This window comes from Mirounga angustirostris, unplaced genomic scaffold (assembly GCF_029215605.1).
Source record: "Mirounga angustirostris isolate CCGP_5_RB_7025 unplaced genomic scaffold, mMirAng1.0.hap1 SCAF_2, whole genome shotgun sequence".
NCBI classification, from domain to species: domain Eukaryota; kingdom Metazoa; phylum Chordata; class Mammalia; order Carnivora; family Phocidae; genus Mirounga; species Mirounga angustirostris.
Genome location: NW_026991710.1, coordinates 140,507,774 through 140,522,975, shown reverse-complemented (window position 1 = coordinate 140,522,975; position 15,202 = coordinate 140,507,774). Strand labels below are relative to the sequence as shown.

The 15,202-nt window shown below is 40.7% G+C and overlaps 1 protein-coding gene across 6 annotated transcripts in view; it reads right to left on the bottom strand.

The window, feature by feature from the left end:
* Positions 1–14,188, bottom strand: part of TLL1 (tolloid like 1) — a 210,712-nt gene extending 196,524 nt beyond the window's left edge. For 2 of the 6 annotated variants that reach the window (XM_064585244.1, XM_054508695.2), the window contains exon 1: positions 13,320–13,460. Coding sequence is in view for 2 of the 6 variants with exons in the window: in XM_064585242.1 (XP_064441312.1) it covers positions 13,320–14,001 (682 nt within the window). In the remaining 4 variants the exon portion in view is untranslated. Of the gene's footprint in view, positions 1–12,192; positions 12,597–13,319 lie in introns of those variants that run through there. The other 4 variants (XM_064585242.1, XM_045880178.3, XM_064585243.1 and 1 more) reach the window with 4 other exon arrangements.
* Between the last annotated feature and the right edge of the window lie 1,014 nt (positions 14,189–15,202).

The following is a 15,202-nucleotide window of genomic DNA, read 5'->3' as shown; positions in this document are numbered from 1 at the left end:
TGCCCCAGTACAAATACAAACACTCATCAACACTTGCCACTATTTTTACCATAGCTGTAACAAGTCTCCCTGCTCCCACAAGCTTCTTACCTTCCTACAGCTACCATATCAGACCATTCTTTACATTCCCACTTATCTCTAAAAAATAAGGTTGTTATAAGCCAGTAATCTGATCTAAATTTCCAGTAAATCCCCATCCTGATGCAAAAGGGATCAGGATTACCTCCACACCCCGGGCATTAAAAATTCTTTACACTGCACTTTCCCAAATCATTTCTTGCCAAAGCACGAACCCTTACATACCCTCTGCACTACCCACATTAGACTATTTACCACCTCCTATACCACCTCCTCTTTGATAGAATTCCATGAATCTTCACAGCTTCAGTTTTTAATCTTATTTAATTCTATAAGGTTTTGCACCACCTTTTGTCCTGGAGAAAAACTTGCAAGACTGAGATTCAACTCAAATGCACCTTCCCTGAGAAGCCTTCCCATTCCAAACATCATTAATGCATTCCTTCCTCCATGTTACCACGATATTTTGTTTACTGCACTTTCATATTGATAACTGAAATATTTGTTGCTTTTTTTCTGGTAGATTTTGAAATCATTATAAGAAGGGACACATCTTATTTGTATCGCCCTATCTTCCTAAAACATACCAGGTGCAAAATATTGGTTATATTAATTTACATCTGTACAGTGCATCACACTTATGCATTTAATCCTTACTTATTTCACAGATGAGGTAACACTATCCCAATATTACAAATGAGAGAATTTAAGTTCAGCAGCATTAAGTAAGTAGACCAAAATAATAGATTTAAACACAGAAGATCTGAGACTTGCACCTAAGTCACCTAACACACTATCCAATGCTCTTTAAGTAAAACAACACTATCTAGATTCATGATACTAATGTCTCTCAGAGTTCATTCTTTACTATTATAAAGCTCAAGAACGAAAACTTCCTTTGGCAATGATTTGTTTGAGAATTTGAGACTCTTCATTAAAAAAAAAACTATGAATACATAAGATAAATTAACTTATGATAAAAAAGTAGTTCTTTACTAGACAATTCAGATAAATTGAAAGTTTGTGAACTGAATTTTATAGAGATAATTAACAATATACACTTGTACCAAATGGAAGAATGTTTTCAGGATAGATATGTGATTAATTGATATAAGAATATATCTTTTAATATATTGTACATTTTATAAAATACTTTAAGCCAGAAAAACTTTCCCATAGATTCTTTGCCTATAGCTCTTGTTCTCTCCATTATGAATATTGACCTCAAACTTGAAAGAACTGAATTCTCCCCATCCACTGGCCATTTTCTCCCCATCTGACAAGCAATCATCTCTCCAGTGAAACAAATAGAGCAACGTTCAATTCTAATGGTAATGTGAAACTAACAAGTTCTGAAAAGCACATGGGTGATGTCTGCATACCTGGTCACTGTTTTGACAAATTTTTTACTGATGTACTGAGGCTGGAAAAGAGGAATGGGAAATTATGCATAAATGCTTTCAACGATAATTTTGGCAAAGTCAAGTCAAGGAGCTCCACAGTGATTGCAGCGGCAGTCTGTTGGTTGCCAAGATTTGGCTGGAACCATGAGAAATCTGAGGGGGTACTTAACAAAAGTGCCCACTTGAGAGGTGTAAGCATCTTCTCTTCCCTCTCAATGAACAGTATAGGCCATTGGCCCTGCAACTTCCTTGTACCACTTCAGAAGAGCTCTTACTTCTGATGTCAGGGATATCAGGTTCAGAAAGCTTTGTAGCTTGGACAGTCTTAGATATCTAAACCTCACAAACTGAGGTCCCAGAAAATCAAGGGACATCCCCAAGGTTACACACAAATAAAAGAGCTGAGCCAGTAGTGGAAATTACATTTCTTACTACCAACCCAGTTTGTTTTCCAATTGCCATACCACTACCCACACCAAATTATTTAAAGAAAGCAAAACTTATATTTGCTTTTCAAAACCACAGTAGAATACTGCAAGTGAAAAGACTAGACATTTTTTTTCATTTATCATTTTTTTTTTTTGCTTCTCTTGGACCTATAAACAAAGAAAAAGCCAACCATGTACATTTAAATATATTTAAGGATAAGGATATTGTGTGAAGGACAGAAATGTACTCTAGTAGATAATGTAGGAAAAATACGACAAAAAGTAGTTGAAATTTCTGAATCAAGCTATCTGAGAACAATAAATGGAAATCATATTACCAATACAGACTTCCTCCAAATAATTGCATAAGTAATTATTGGTTACATCCCATCCCAATCCACTGCCAAATAACAAGGTCTGCAAAGTACTTTCTTAAAAGTTTTTATGCTCTCCACAAAGCTTTACTCTTCATATATCATGAGTAAAGAAAATTTCAGAAAAAATTTATAAGAATATATATCTCGATTGTCACAATTTATAATAGTACCCATTTTCAAATGCATAAATTGAAATAACTTTAGCATTGAGTTAAGTGATTAGTGTACAAGCAACTATTTATACAGAAAATATTATCTACCTAAAAATGATAAAGTTAAATCTTTACACCAGGTCAGGCATTGTATCGTATTTCATACTTCTGGAATTCCAAGGATAAATCCATGTTTCATCCACAGTAAGTGTTCAATAAAGGTTTAATGAATTTATGAATATTTGTAGCTTAGAGCCATGTGCTTAAACTTAGCTCTGTGTAAACATAGGATTTTGAGTATGTAAGCTCTTCAAGTTAATCCAGATGGCAAATAAAATCTGTACCAGAAATTACTGAAAGACTATATAGCCAAGATTCTATTCACACATTAGTCAATGTGAATTGAAAATTGTCAATATATTTTGGGTCTATTAAGCATTTGAGGAAATAGCCAAGAGAACAACACCGAGAAGTGTGTACATTGGTTACCCCTGTTACCTTTCCAAACCTCCCTTACCTTTCCACTTGGAGATTTAACCTTTCAAATGCAAGATTTAGAGGACTTGAGAGGACTTGAGATATGAATGCATTTTTATATATGACAAGAAAAAAGAACTTTATCTACATATGTTTTTATAAAGATCATCTTCCCACAAATAAGTAGTTGCAATTAAAAAAAAATCCTCTACCTCCTATTTTTGGTACTACGAGTGAAAATTATAGTGTTTACTATGCTCCAGACAGAGTGATTTTTACTTTACATTCATGTAATAACACCATGAGGATCATAACATCATCTCCATTTTATAGATGAGAAAACTGAAGCATAAGAGGAATTGCAAAAAGCCACACACAGTCACCATAGGTGGGTCTGGTATTAGAAGCCATGCCTATTTCACTCCAGACCCCAAGTTTTTAACAGATGCACTATTTAGTCTCCCTGAAATCATAAAAAATAATTTTTGAGGGGCGCCTGGGTGGCTCAGTCGGTTAAGCGTCTGCCTTGGGCTCAGGTCATGATCCCGGGGTCCTGGGATCAAGCCCCACATCGGGCTCCCTGCTCTGTGGAGAGCCTGCTTCTCCCTCTCCCTCTGCTGCTCCCCCTGCTTGTGTGCAGCACTCTCTTGTCAAATAAATAAATAAAACCTTAAAAAAATAATAATTTTTGAAACCAACCCCAATCTTCAAAAATATACCTATCCAAAAGAGAGAGGGAGAGGGAGAAAAGAAAGAAGAAGCTGCAGCAGCAGCAACGTGGCAACACATGGAATCCAGAGTTCTGGATTCAAATTCTGATTCTATCACTGGGTGCCATATGGTAAGTTATCTTAAAACACTAAGCTATGGGTACCATTCAATATAGAAATAAAATATGTTACGGGGTACTTTCTTCATGCTGCATACAGTTTTGTATATGAAGCCCCTTCCACCATTACACACACTGGAAATCTCTTCTTATTGTAAATTTTTTAACCCTGGACACACTGGAGGTGTATCTTATACTCAGTATCTTTTTTTCTGTATTTAACTCTTGGTCACAAGTTCACCCAGCAAATCTCACAAATCTCTTTCCCCACAGAAACAGAGGCAACACAAACGCCTGATTTAGGTCATTACTTCCATTACCCATTCCAAATGGCAAATCCTAATTATTCCTCCCTTGGTCGCTGCCTGCAGGCCACAGTCTACCCAGGTCCAGATATATACTATTTCTTCCCCTGGTACTAAAAAGTACTTATAAAAGAAAAACATCCCCTTGGTTCTTAGGTTTAGAAAAGAAGAAAATAGAAAAGGGAAGCCTGTTTCACCAGATTCTGTTCTTACCCATTTGTTTGAGAAAAAATACAAGCAGGAACTCTTCCTCCTGGAACACATGATAATTTGCTAAAAGTAGCATGTTTTCTTCAAAGAAATTGTAATTTAGTAAATATTACATAAAGTATATATTTTGAACATGCCAGACTTCCTAGTCTTAGGAAACCACACTGGAGTTCCAAGAAGTTTAGTTAACCCTATGATCCCCCAAGGCTTTCAAGCTTTTGACCTTAGGGCTTTTAGACAAGTTAGGATTGAAAAGATAAAGTTATTTAAGAACCTTCTCACAGCATATTTGTTTTCTCAAAGGCATTCACACATCATTTACATACATAATGTACACAATAATCCACTTTCCTGCATTGCCTGCATTTGAAAGGATGTTCTTCACACTCTTTATGGGCTCATAATCATGCACTGAATGAATACTCAGACAGCAAATCTAAAGTGTGAAACAATTTAACACATACCACACAAAACGTCAGAGCTTGTGCCAAGAATGGGACACTAATGACGGAATTCTGCCTAAATCCAACTCAGCCGCTGCCTTAACTGACATGAAAAGCCTGCTGTCACAATTAAATACTTGGGACAACGGGCAGCAGTGTCTCCCTGACACTATTTAGCACTCACATATTTCTTTAACTCTATTAAAATTAATCATATGCATTTTTATTTGTCCCATACATAATTGGGCATTTCATTTGCAACTCTCCACACTTAGGGAATACTCTTTTGCAAGGGACTAGGATCTGCCCTATATTACATTCTATGCAATTAAAAATACTGGCCTTACTCTGACAATACAGTAGTGGGTCATAAAATGCAAGAATGTTGAAGGCAAGATGTATTCTCGCTAAAGAAAGTCATTTGCCGCAATGGATAGATGTCCATGATACAAATACCATCACTTCAATTGCCAGTCTTAACACGTTTGTACTGGCTGAAGAGCCAGTGCAGGGGATTCAAAAAAAGAAGGGCATCTGAAATACAGAACCTGGGTTCAAGTTCTCACCACTTAGCAACGGTCATGACAGCCTGCCCGCTGAACCTTTCTGAGTCTGTTTCCTCATATATCCAAAAGGGGTAACAATAATATTAACTAATGGAGACATGGTGAAGATAGGAGACCGTTTAAGGACACAAACTGAGCGTTGCTGGAGTGGTGGGGGGTGGGAGGGATGGGGTGGCTGGGTGATAGACATTGGGCAGGGTATGTGCTATGGTGAGCGCTGTGAATTGTGCAAGACTGTTGAATCACAGATCTGTACCTCTGAAACAAATAATACATTATATGTTAAAAAAAAAAAGAAGAAGAAGAAGATAGCAAGAGGGGAAGAATGAAGGGGGAAATCGGAGGGGGAGATGAACCATGGGAGACGATGGACTCTGAAAAACAAACTGAGGGTTCTAGAGGGGAGGGGGATGGGAGGATGGGTTAGCCTGGTGATGGGTATTAAAGAGGGCATGTATTGCATGGAGCACTGGGTGTTATACGCAAACACTGAATCATGGAACACTACATCAAAAACTAATGATGTAATGTATGGTGATTAACATAACAATAAAAAATTTTTTAAAAATAAAATGTTTAATGTGAAAATAGGAATTATGTTATTTTGACATGAGTCACAAAGGCAATTCCTAGATATGTGAGGCAGATGGGGTCCAAGAATTCATTCCCTAGAAAGTTCTCCATGTGGCTGTTTTCTAGTTATGCATGATGTTCTTCCCTGGGGTATTTCAAAATTTAACTTCTACATATGAGGTATGCTTAATAACACAATAATCTGAATACAAAACACAAAATATCATAAACTCTCATCTACTAGGTATTTGTGGTCAGAAAGATCAGCCTAGAGGAATGGAGCACCATCCTTTCAGTATCACTAGTCCACAGAACTGAGGCCAAGGGGGTTCCCAGTGCTGCTCAAGAATAGTGATTATTTTAATAAACACTTCAAATCCACGCATGGCCAAAGAAGAGAGTTCAGAAATGTTGAGATCAGCTACCAGGCCAGGAACAATTCGGGGAGTCCCTGTGGTACACAATCCATGTGCTAACGGTTTAACACAGATGAGAAATGTAAAGAATGAAGAAACTATTCTACCCTCCTACACCTCCACCTCTGCCTCCCCCAACACATGAATTAAATATCGTCAATAGGAAGTTCACAACACAGGAAAGACATCAAATGCCGATAGTAAATACATACTTTGTGACTCCATCCCCATGGAACTCCCCTGATTTGTAAAATGGTGTAGTGTGTTAAAAACTGTTGAAATGTCTTTTTTAAACATTAAAGTGTATGCTTTGAGTAGGATACTAATACATAACATTAGATTTTGTTTGGGAAAAATAATATATGTGGAAGCACTTCTGACCTTCTTAATGTATGGTTTCAACTTTTTAGAACTATTATCATTCAAGAAAGTGTTTTGTTTTGTTTTGTTTTAATATGGTCCGTAGCAAATAGTTTAGCTCAAACTCTAAATGTAAACTGCAAGAGAAGAGCTGAGTAAGACAAATGCCTCCTTGGTTCACTTTCTGGATTTCAATTAACACCTAATTTACAATACTTCTTAATACAAATATATAGCTGAGCTCCTTAAAACAGCTTGACAGGATTAGCACACATTTTGTAAAGAGCTGACAAAACAAGCATTCCATTAGCCAACCCACAATGTCTCAAATCTAATAGTCAATATCCCATTTTCAGGGCTGACAATGGCAAGAACTAAATAAATAAGCAAGGGATTCCCTCCCTCCTGCTTTCTGGGAAAGAACACATTCTATGCAATTCATTCCATAGCTTTAAGGCTATAAATTTTTTTTTTAATGTTCCTCCCTAAGCATCATTATTCAATAGATAACTAAAAGAAATAAACCACTAAAGCCATATTGCTAAATCATTCTACTGAATCCAGGGTTTCAGAGAGGACTCTTCACCCCTTCATTTAGGAAGGATAAGTCCAGGATTAATTCCAGATCTCAGAATATGAAAGAACTGTAAGAAGCCTCAAAATTCCCCCAGTAGAGGATATCCTACATCCCCAGAAACCTTGCCAGGCACCTGAGCCTCGGCCTGACCCAGGCCTAGCTATGGGCTCAAGATGCTGCAGGGGGCTCTCCTACAGTTCAGGGGAGCAGCATGGCCCCCTTCCCCCACCTCCCCAGACACCAGATGGTCCCAGCAGGATGTGCAAGGCCTCATTTTAAATGGATTATTTACCTCTATCTTTTCCAAGCATTCTTAGAAAAGCTTAGGGAGGTCCTAGTTTTAAATATTTTAAGCAGATGGGTCTAAGGTACTATTACAAACAATAGATAATATTCTAAAAAGACAAAAAGTAATGATGGTAAATCACTAGCACTTGATACCATCTACCTGAGTTCTAGAACAATTTAAAGGCTAACCTCTGTCCAATACACTCGCTGATGAAGAGGCCTAAGAGATCATTAATGTGACTAATATTCTTAAGGTTTAGAGAGAATGTTATGGTAACTACAGACAAGTGAGACTAAATTTTAAATCAGGGAAAGCTGCTAAGATGTACAAAAATAGGAATCTTACATATACCATAGGGAAAGACAATATGGTTTCTGTAGAAGAAGCTATACACGGCATACATTAGGCTTTCCTAGAAAAGTGAGCCATCGGGGCGCCTGGGTGGCTCAGTCGGTTAAGCGTCTGCCTTCGGCTCAGGTCATGATCCCAGGGTCCTGGGATCGAGCCCCGCATGGGGCTCCCTGCTCCGCGGGGAGCCTCCTTCTCCCTCTCCCTCTCCCTCTGCCACTCCCCCTGCTTGTGATCAATCTCTCTCTCGCTCTCTGCCAAATAAATAAATAAAATCTTTAAAAAAAAAAAAAAAAAAGAATGTGCAATATTTGGCACATGCCTATATGAAAAATTATTAAAAAAAAAAAGAAAAGAAAAGTGAGCCATCATGATGGCAAGAGGAAAAGTGTGGAATTATACACTAACTTTCTCAAAAAGCTTTTCAAGGCTCTTACACACTTTTAACTGTCCCACTATAGACTAAGGAAGCCTAAACAGGGAAGGGAGGACTCAAACAGCACCTACTGAGCTAGAAATCATAAAGATTCCAGTAATTACTACCCGAACTGCCTCAGTGAAGGGATTCCAGCTCGATTTTGAACTGGCAAATGACAGTACCCTCATCAGGGGCAAAAAAAAATGGGAAGATCTCAGGAGACTACTTATAAACAAACAAAAAGGAGCTTCAAAGCTGGCTGACTCTGTGGGGATATATGTAAAAAAAATAGTCTATCCAATTCATACCTAGTAACAGGAACTGCCATTTATGGGCCAAAAATGGATGTGGACCCTCACAACAAGGGATACAGAATCACTACTGGCAAGTGATGAACAGAATTCAAGTATACAGAATATAATATCTATCCATCCCCTTTGCAAAAATTATACTTTGGCCACTTCCAAGTTGGCATCAGAAGCAGGAGGAGGAAAAAGAAAAAAATTAAAAACAAGATCCGAGGAATGAAAACTAAAAGAGAAGAGAGGCTGGTGAAGCGAAGCCACTCTATGAAATGCATTTTTAACATGAGGGTTTGGCAACCGACAGAAGTGCGGACCAAGAAATATATGCTTCAATATTTAATATTATGAAAGAATAAAGTTGACACAGCATTGAACATCAAATTCCAAAACGTCATACCTAGGAGGCTGACTCTGAGGCTAGAAAGTACAGCACTGAGGACGAAAAGAATGAGAAGATCTTACCAAGAGATTATAAACTTATGAAAATCATCCCAAAAATCAGTATACTAGGACACTGGGATACTGATTATAAAGAACAACAGAAAGAAGAATCCTTTAGGAGACCAAAAGCCTATCTCTATGTAAACAGACTTGCATATGCCACTCTAAAGGCAAATTTAACCTTGCAAGTCACTGACCTTTAACCATGTTTGGATTTTTTCCAGGAAAAGGAGACATTTACTCAGAAGATTCAAGATAGAAAGCCTTTTTTTTTTTTCAGGGTGTTCACACTTGTCCAAAAGGATAAGGACAAGCTTCTGAACAAACATTCTACATCATCAGTCTTCTCAGCCTCTACCCATCATTCAAAATACTAAATTCTTCAATCCCTCTTATTACATATTATATTTTCAATTGCCTGAGCTTTCCTGATATCCCCTTAAATACAAAAAGAGAAAAGAAGGAAGGGAAGGAGGCAGGGAATACAGAGTTGGTCTATCTGGTCTCCAGGTAATCTCCAGACAAATCTGGAACATTTAACTTGCACACTGAATTTAGCTCTTCACAGATATTAATACTCTGATTAACACCTATTGGAACAGTACAACACTGAAACAGGATACCTTAGTCTCTGTTCTGGAATGACTTCCTGCAGCATCAGCTTCCCAGCGTCCCTTAGGAACCTTCTGAACTAGAGAGAGTAAGACTGCAAACTCAGATGACTATGTACTATGCTGAAGAAAGACAATCAGATATCCCTTTGAATTATATGCATCTTTGTGTTTATCTATATAGAGAGATTAATTACCTATATTCTGTCTTAATGGATTTGACTATATAAATATATCTGAAGTTATGCTGCACTAACTTACCTACTTTCACTTATACCAAAATGTCTTTCTAAGTGAAAGTTCAATTAAATTAACACAAGGTTTCCTTTCTGTCCAATAGTTTCATGAACTTGAAATTAGAGTTCTCATAGGTATAAAAATTATAGTGTTTCACAAATATATTAAGAATGGCACAATTTTAACAAGTTGTATTAAGAATATTTCTTCTTGGGTAACATTACTGGTTAGAATAGAAGTTTGTAGATAAGAGGTGAAGATCAATATTTATAGTCTATAGATATTGAGAAAGAATTGAGAACTTACTAGATACCAACAGTGGTAATCTATTCCTGGGATAAATATTAAAAATCAGGTATGATCTCTGTCTTCAAAGACTTTATATTACAATTGGGTTTGGAAAAGATGAAACTATGTTCTTAGTCATTTCATGCTTATCAGATATGAAAGTAACTGCACTTCTATTAGTCTAGACTCTAGGTAAACCTGGACAAATTTCTATTGCTTGCATTTCTAGGAAGGCCTCCAAAAGGCCAGCTAAGGATGCAGTGTAATTATTTTATCTATCTATCTATCTATCTATCTATCTATCTATCTATCTATCTCTCTGTCTACCTAATTGCATGACAGGTTTTGCAACCAGGAGACTTCAAATCAAGTTCTGGATAATCTTAACAACCATTTGACCTTGTGGAACATCTGTTTTCCTATCTGTGTAATGGGACGATTAACAAGTTCCACCATATTGGACTGTTGTGTTGAGCTGAAATAATGTACTTAAGAGTGCTTTGAAACTATAAACCTATGTTAGTCATTATGACATCAAGCTGCTGTATAATTTGAGGAAAATTAGTATTTTGTTAGAGAAGTGCAGAAAGGACACTTTATTTTATGGTCCATGCCCTCCACTCTGCTCTTTGGAAAGGGCAGATTAAAGGTACCCCAGAATCTGGAGGGCACCCTCTCTGGCTTTTGTGTGGCCTTCTTTCACATATCTGTCCTCATCTTTCTATTTTAGTGACCTTTTTTTGACTCTTATTTGGGAGTTCAATGTGCTATTAAATTTTCTTTCTTGTTATTATAACTTTTACTTGTCTTACACAGTGCCAAAAGGGAGGCCACTCTTAGCCAAGACTTTGCCACTCTTTAGCCAAGATGGTAAATTAAAGTCTTTCATGTCACTAAATTTAAAAAGCAGGGTTGATCATTTAACAAGTGATCTCAGATTTTGGATATACTTCTCAGCCTTCCACTTGGGCCATTCTTCTCTTTTCATTATACATATACAATATACACATAGACACAGGTATGCCTCTTGTACTCAAAGGTTATGCTCTAAAATAAACCAGTATTAAAGGAAAAACAAAAGTAAATGCTCTTAAAGTTTTTTTTTTTTCTTGCCCTAGATGTTTATTTGCTGAGGATAATAAACATTTATGCTTGAGGCAGATTTCAATACACATGGTGCAACCACTTAAATTTTAAAATTGAAAACATTCTTAAATAGAAAAAAAAGTTATGTTCACAGAACCTCATTCTGGACAATTTCTAACATAAGATAAGCCTAAACAACATAATTTCTGAAAATAGTATTAGCTCATTTTTGACACTTCTTATTTGAAATTAATGATTTTTAAAAGGCATAAACGTTTACTTGAATCTGTATAGAAAACTATATTTTCCTGAAATCAGGTCAATGTATACATATGCACTGTTTTTTTCATATTAATAGCTGGTCAAATCTTTCATACATCAGAGCATCAGAATAGATGTTTTTCCTAGACAATCTTCAGAAATAACACTTCATTTCTGTATTATCTAAAACAAGAAAGTACACAATTTTCACCCAGTTGCAAACATGATTCAAAATTAATTTCTCAATAAAACTGGGGAGTTGTATGTATGTTTGGGGAGTTGTATGGTATTGAATTCTGGTTGTCCAGCCACTAGTCACCCATCATAGCAGAATGGTGTCTTGCTCCCCAAACCATCAGGGAAGGCCCAAGAAACTTATGGTGGGATAGACTGAGTGTTAAAGGTGATAGGAGGAAACTTATGAACAAAACAGAGTTAAAACAGAATTCTGAGTTCCAGACTGACAAGTTTCTACTAAGCTACTGCAAGTTTTGCATAAACCATCTCCAGTAAGCGCGAACGAAGAAAGATTTGATAACATGCACAGAACACACATACGCTCCTTGTCAGAGCAATGTGTCATCAACAGTACAAATTAACAAGGGAATTTCCAGCATTTTCCCTCACTGTGTGCACTTCTCCTTCCTTCAGGACCAAGAAAGGTTGAATAAGGTTTACCTTGCTATGAAAGGGAAAGAAATCGCAGTCACATACCGACCAAGCCCGCACAGAATCCGCAGAAGCAGAGGTACTTTGGGTCCTTTGCCCACTCCCTTCCTCTTTGCTTTGCCAAAGCCCACACCTCTAGAGATGGGGCAGAACGTGCCTTCAGCCCACAAACAACTCCACGAAGGCGGCCCCAACAACCCTTGTAACCCTCCTCCCGAAGTTAGTCGTGAGTCCACAATGAATTCCGGTCACCTCAACCTCAACTCCGCAGGGCCAGGGACCTGGGGCCCACCCCCCCGCCCCGGGAGTCCCGGGACGCTGCGCTCACGTGGTCGCCGGCCGCGGCACGTGCGGCTCCGACCTGAGGCGGCTGGAGTGAAGCACCGCCCCGAGCGGGAGGAGAGACCCGCAGAGGCGCTGGACGCGTGGGGGAGAGGGGAAAGACCCGGGGCGCTCCCGGACGCGCGAGGAGAAGCTGAGCTTCAGGCAGTGCAGGTCAAACTGCAATTCCCAGGGGTGTACACAGGAAGGAAGGCGCAAGTTTGAATGGGTAACAACTTGGACTTTTTTTTTTTTAAGGTTTATTTTAAATGGGCAAATGCATTTGAATATCATCTAGCGTGAGAGCGTCCAAGGTCGTCACAATCCCCTTCTCGCCTGGATCCCACATTTGAAATCCCTGGCAAAAAAGGAGGCAAAGGTGTCCCGAGGTAGCAATTCCATCCCCACCCATCTTTTGGGGAACTCTAACCAACTCGGTCTCGGGCGAACACTGGGGAACCGCACCCTGGAACAAAGAGGAGGTGTAGTCCCCTCCAGATGCATATAGTCCGCTGAGTGCTGGTATTTAAAACCCTCGGCAGGCCAGCTGTGTTTACGGTTTGTTTCGTTTTGCTGGGGGAGGGGAAGGGAATCCGAACTCTGGACGTTTTTCCCAAACTGGGAGCCGGGAGCTTGGCATTCGATCCCACCACCACAGAACTCCAGTCAACTCGGGCCGTGGCGACTGTCACTTGGGGGGTGGGGAGGGGAAGGGAAGGAGGGCAAGAGACGGAGCGGCGGAGGGGCTGGCGAGAGAGGGAAGGAAACAGGTGAGCTCCCACCACCACCCCTCGGAAATCCAGCGCGGCGGCCCCCCGCACGCCACCGTCCCGACCTGGAGAGGCACTTACCGGCTTTACAAGGGTCCTTGTAATCTATCGTCTCCGCTTTATCCTCTTCGTTCCCATCAAAAGTGTAATCATAATCGAGGCCAGCGCAGACCCAAAGCTCCCCGTAGAAAACAATCCCCGAGGCCACCAGCCACACGAGCATCCTCGGGGGACGCGTTTGCAACCCCATCCTCCTCCCCTGGAGGAAAAGGAAGGGACGGGACCCGGAGGTGAGGCGTCCGCGGTCCGCGCTGATGTGCGGTGCGAGGGGAACCGGTGCTCCTCTCCCTACCGGGAGGCTCCTCGGCGACACTGGGGTGTTCAGGTGTCCGGAGACATACGGATGCCGTCGGGACAGTAGAGAGGGCAAGAAGTGCCTGTTACCCCCAGTTGCAGGGAGAAGTTGGCTAGGGGCCCGCGGCTGGGCGGAGGGCAGGTAAGGAGCTCGGCTCCCGGAGACGGGGAGGGGCAGCTGCGGGCAAACTCGGCTCTGGCGGAGCGGGCGCTCGCTGCCTGCCAGGTCGTCCTTCTGGCGGCCGAACTTCCCGCGGCCGCGGCTGGGCGAGCGGCGCCCCGCGGGCTCAGCTGCCACCGAAGCTTGGGCTCCCGCGCCGCGCCCCCGCCGCTGCCAGGACCCCGCGGTAGAGCGCGAGCTGCCGCCGCCGCCGCCGTCGCTCGGGGAAGATGAATCCGGTCTGCACATCAGCACATCTGAACTGAAAGGGGAGACCGAGGAAGGGGGTGGGGGGCAGGCATTTCTACGCCGCGAGACCTTAAAAGCCTGCAGAAGCCAGCAAAGCAACTGGCTGAAAAGAGCAAAAGTGTGAGGATTTGGGGATGCACCGTTTGCCTCCCCCCCCCCGCCCGGCTGTCTTTTTACCCTCTTCCTAACTTGAAAAAAAAAAAAATCTTCGCAGCATTTAACCCAATCACTTGCATCCTGCTTACTTATTCATACAATCAGGGTCAGGATCCGGGCCACAGCCTCCTCTCTGACTTCTTTTGATAGCCTTATACAAACAAACAGACACGAGCGCGCTGACAATCCATTTATATTTTACTAAAGATAAAAATGAATATATTATGCATCTGCGTCCGCGAACAGCAATTAATAGATGATGTACGTGTCAGCCAAGAGTGCCAGACCGGGGGTGGCGCGAAGAATCGTGATAACTTAACTGCAAACCTCTACTTCCCCTCCCCCCCAAATAAACAGCGGGTGTGTGTTTCTTTCCTCTGCTGCGGTTTAACCTTAGTGCAGCTCGGGAATGGAGGAAAAGTGTCTGAGCCTTCGCGACTTGGGTAAGGAAGGAGACTGCTGTAAAAGTCCCCCAACCAACAAAGTTTTGCTAAGAACTAAGATCTCCGGATCTGCAATTTAAAAAAAAAAAAAAAAAAAAAAAAAAATCCAAAATCAAGTTACAGATTGCAGCAGCAGGAAACGCTAAGACCTTGCTGATGGGCTGGCGCTATGGCTCACGTGGGCGCAGGAAGGGAAGTTGGAAGGAATACTCGGGAAGCAAATTTTCTGTGACAGTTCTGGCGCCCATACCCGGAGTTGCTCAGTATCCTTCGGCTTCAGTTGTTTTACTTCTGAGGAGAGTGTGTAAAACCTGGCAGCAGGATCAGCGAGGTAAACCACATGTCAGCCTAGCAGACGCAAGACAAACACAGGTTGTGGGAAATTGGGGAGGAAAAAAAATCAGAGGAAATCTCTGCAAAACCCCTGTTGTGAGCAATTCAGTGGTTTCCCCACATCTGCAAGTAGTTTCCAAAATAGGTGAGAGGACTTCTCCTCCCCCAGACTGGTGATTGGGAGCCTTGCCTTTTCCAACTAAATCTTGAACTGTCACTTTAGCAAGGACTTGTAAAAAATCTTCTCTTGCCTTTACATCTTTATTTAA